The 3,701-nt window shown below is 58.0% G+C and overlaps 1 protein-coding gene across 1 annotated transcript in view; it reads right to left on the bottom strand.

The window, feature by feature from the left end:
* The window catches only part of NOTCH1 (notch 1), a 61,389-nt gene extending 58,921 nt beyond the window's left edge, over positions 1-2,468 (bottom strand). The window contains exons 1-2 of the mRNA XM_019541120.1: positions 2,374-2,468; positions 1,300-1,422 (exon numbers count right to left, since the gene is read on the bottom strand). Coding sequence (XP_019396665.1) covers positions 1,300-1,422; positions 2,374-2,468 — 218 coding nt within the window. The remainder of the gene's footprint in view (positions 1-1,299; positions 1,423-2,373) is intronic.
* Between the last annotated feature and the right edge of the window lie 1,233 nt (positions 2,469-3,701).

The raw sequence follows: 3,701 nt of genomic DNA, 5'->3' as shown, positions 1-3,701 counted from the left end.
GGTGTTGGGGTGGGGGGAGACGCAGGGAGTTATGCATTCTGGGAAGCCATACATGATTAGTCACACAGCATTAATCTGCCTCCCCTCACAATAGCTGCCGAATTTCGACCGAATCCCAGCTGTCGCTCTTTGAATGAAAGAAAACAAGATTTAGAGCGTCAAGCGTTGGTAAGGGCTTCTGCGCAGGGGGAAAAAAAAAAAGTGGCGTGCATTCATTAGTGGCTCACAAAGGGACCCAGCCTTTGTCCATTAAATTGCTCATGTGCCTGATTAATTTGCTGATTTCTTTTCCAAGGGGCTGGGGGTTTGGATGGGCGCGGGGGGAGAAGGGGGCAGGAGATGCCAAACTGGGTAGAACAGTAGAAACGCAATCACTGCGCAGATGCAATCCCCCCCCCCTCCCCGTGCTCGCGGCCATTCAACAGTTGGGATGGAAATGCCTTCAGGTCCCACTGCTTCTTAATTGGAAATTTGGGGCAGGGCAGGAGCGTCTTCTGGGCCAGCCCCAAACTTGTGCATGCTAAGCAGGCGGAGGGGGCGTCGGGCTGGGACACGGAGTCTCGGCCATTCAGATTTCTTTTATGTATTAGTTTCACAAAAAGGGCTGGAGCCTTATTCATTTCTGCTTGGTTATTGTTCTCTGGGAGCCGGGAGTGAATGAGCCATCACTGCGGTGGGTCGGTTACTCCTTCAGGGAGTCCGGACATTTCACCCAGGGGTTTTTCCACGACCGGACTGAGCAGAACTCTCCCAGAAAAACACCTTGCGGAGCAGAGCCTCTTACGGCCCCTCTTACTGAGTAAGCCATGCATTCCCATTAACCAGGGACCTGCTGGATACCAGGGGCCTGAGCCCTAGTTACAGATCATCAGCTCCACCGACCTAAGTGAAGCCACAGCCCCTGATACTAGGACTCCAATGTCAGCCCCACGGAGGCGAAGGGCTAAGCGCCTGCTGACAGTCCCTCGTCACCAAGTCTGGCCTCAGGTTCAAGTAAATAATAAATAAAACCTGAATAAGACCGTCATGATTCTCCCTCCTGGTCTGAACAACACCAAACCTTTGGGCCCACCTGGCTCTATTCGCTGCAATAGGGCGAGTCACATGAATACAACCAGCAGGATTCGATGCCAAGGTCAAATTGGGCACCCCAACTGGGTGCCAGGGGCCTGCAAATGGCGTGTGCCTCTAGTACAGAGCATGCATTTCATCCTAGGAAATCCAGGCTGCCAAAGCAAGAGTCAAGCGTGTGTGTCCAGATTAAGGAAACTCAGTGGCCGAATTCTCTTTCATACTTACAGGCACTGCCCTGTCCCATTGAGGTAAGCTTCGCACTTTCCCCCATTCAAGCAGGATTCGGCAGGCTGTGTACATTGCAAACCTGCGAAGAGAAGGTGAGAGTTAGCCAGGAACCACGTGCCTCTGAACCTAAAGAAGGGACATCAAGGCTTCACGCCTTCCACCGATCAAGGCGGTGGAGTCAACACATGGGACCTGCCGCGTCTAGGACTTCGCTCGGAGCAGGGCTGAGCAGAGACAAGCCCCCGTGTGAGCAGCCTAAGACAGCAGGTCCGCAGAGAGCCCGCAGCTTTGCCAAACTCCTGGGAGCGAGGGGCTCTCGGGAGAAGATGCCATCAAATGATGCACCACACAAAAATGCACGGCTGATTGTGCTGCGACCAGTTTCTAGGCACAGCGTGCTTTCACAGGGCCCAGTCTCGTCTCCGCTCAGGGAAAAGCTGGCCTGAGACAGAGGTTTTTTGCAACACTTGATGGACTAGGAATTAGATGCTATGCTCTCCACCCAGGAAAGCTCTCGGAGAAGCAGCCATGGAAAACCTGCCTGGGTCAGGGAACAGGGGTCGGGGCCGGAAAGTCTGGGCGACAAGGACGGTTCTGCAAACCTAAGCAAGGGACCCAACCAAAAATCACTGCTCACTTGCGTAGTCCATTGAAGTCTGCTCACTAGACCTGAACAGGCTGCTAACATGGCCCCGAGAGCCAAATGTCTGCTTTCAACTCTCTCTGGAAACAGCTCACTGCCATGCTGATGATAACGGCTCTGGATGTACAGTCAACAACTCATGTAAAACCCATTGAAATAATAAAGAGCAAAAATGCGCAGGGAGAGGGTGGGGGTGGTTAAACCAAGAGCAGCAACCGCTGGAGGGTCCGGAGCACCAGCGAGAGCGGGGGCGGGAGGTACCAGGGCTGCTCACGCGGCGTCTCCAGGCCAGGGTGTTTCCTTCGCAGATTCACCCCCAGGGCTCTGCTGCAGGGCGGCTGGAGAAGGGGCTGCGAGGCAGCTTTAAAGGAAAGCCGCAGGGCAAAGAGTGTCGCGGGCTGCTCTCCCGGCCAACTTTATCTGCCAACTTTCTTTTCGGCGTACAGGGCAGGCTGGGCGCCGGCTTCCCAGCCATCTCCTGGGATTGTTTGCCCCGCGCCCCCTCCCTGCCAGACTCCCGCATGCCGCTACTGTCCTGCCTACAGGAAAACGCCCCCGAAACGCCGGCGGAGCGTCTGGCTGTGCTGCAGGGGGGGAATGGAGAGTTGTCAAGCACCAGGCGCACACTCCCCTCCTGGCTCGTGGGAAAAAGCAACAGCTGCGGAGCAGAGCCCGGGACAAAGGGGGAAATCAGAGCTGGCCATTGTCAGGCCTTCGAGACACCGCTCGCTGCGGCAGCGAGCGGAGGGCAGGACTCCGGCGGGGTCTCTCGCTCGCTACTCAATACCTGCCGCTTGGAAGAGCGGGCGGACCCAGACAGCACCCGCTCCCCTGGGGCTTGCCGACACAGCGGCCTGTCTCGCTCGGCTATGCAAAGCGCAGCGAAACCAGACAGGGCCCGGCTCCTTCCCGGAAGGCTGCCGCGCTCCGGCGATGACTAAGGACCCGCGTGCAGCGCGGCGGGGCGCAGGGGCCGGGGCAGCGGGTGGGCTGCGCCCCGGCTCCGGCCGGCCCCACCGGGGCGGGGGCACCAAAGCTTGTCCCCCCGCGCTGCAGCCCGGCTGGGCGCGAGCCGGCCCTGCACGGGCCCCGGGGAAACCCCAGGGCAGGCTGGCACGCGCGCGCACACACACACTCTCCCCCCACCCCGCCTGCATGCTCTGGACACACAGTCACACACGAAAGGTCTCATACAAAGAATTTTCCAACTACTTAGTTGGTCTAATAAACTATGTCACATCTACCCAAAGACCTGTGTCTGCCCTGTGCGCTGGCACAGTCACACACACACACACACACACACGCTCCTGCCTGCATGCACTAGACACACACACACACACACTCCCCCTGCCTGCCTGCCCTGAGCGCGCGCGCACACACACACACCGCCCCCCGCCTGCATTCTCTGGACACACATCCTCCCCTTGACTACACGCACGGGACACGCACAGCAGCAGTACACACACGCACGCTGCCCCCCCGACTACATGCACAGGACACCCGCCACCCCCCCACTTACACACACAAGATACACACGGAACAGCACACCCCAACTACATGCGCAGGACACACACAAGGCAGCTCACAACACACACCAACTCCCTCTGCCTGCATGCACCGAACGGATGCACACACAACATGCACCGGACACACACACATCTCACCCTCCGCACCCCCCCCCCCAAAACACATGCACAGGACACACACAAGGCAGCACACTCACACAAACAACCCCCTGGACAACACAACATGCATG

This window comes from Crocodylus porosus, unplaced genomic scaffold (assembly GCF_001723895.1).
Source record: "Crocodylus porosus isolate Cpor-Errol unplaced genomic scaffold, CroPor_comp1, whole genome shotgun sequence".
Taxonomy (NCBI): domain Eukaryota; kingdom Metazoa; phylum Chordata; order Crocodylia; family Crocodylidae; genus Crocodylus; species Crocodylus porosus.
This window is presented reverse-complemented; position numbering and strand designations above follow the sequence as displayed.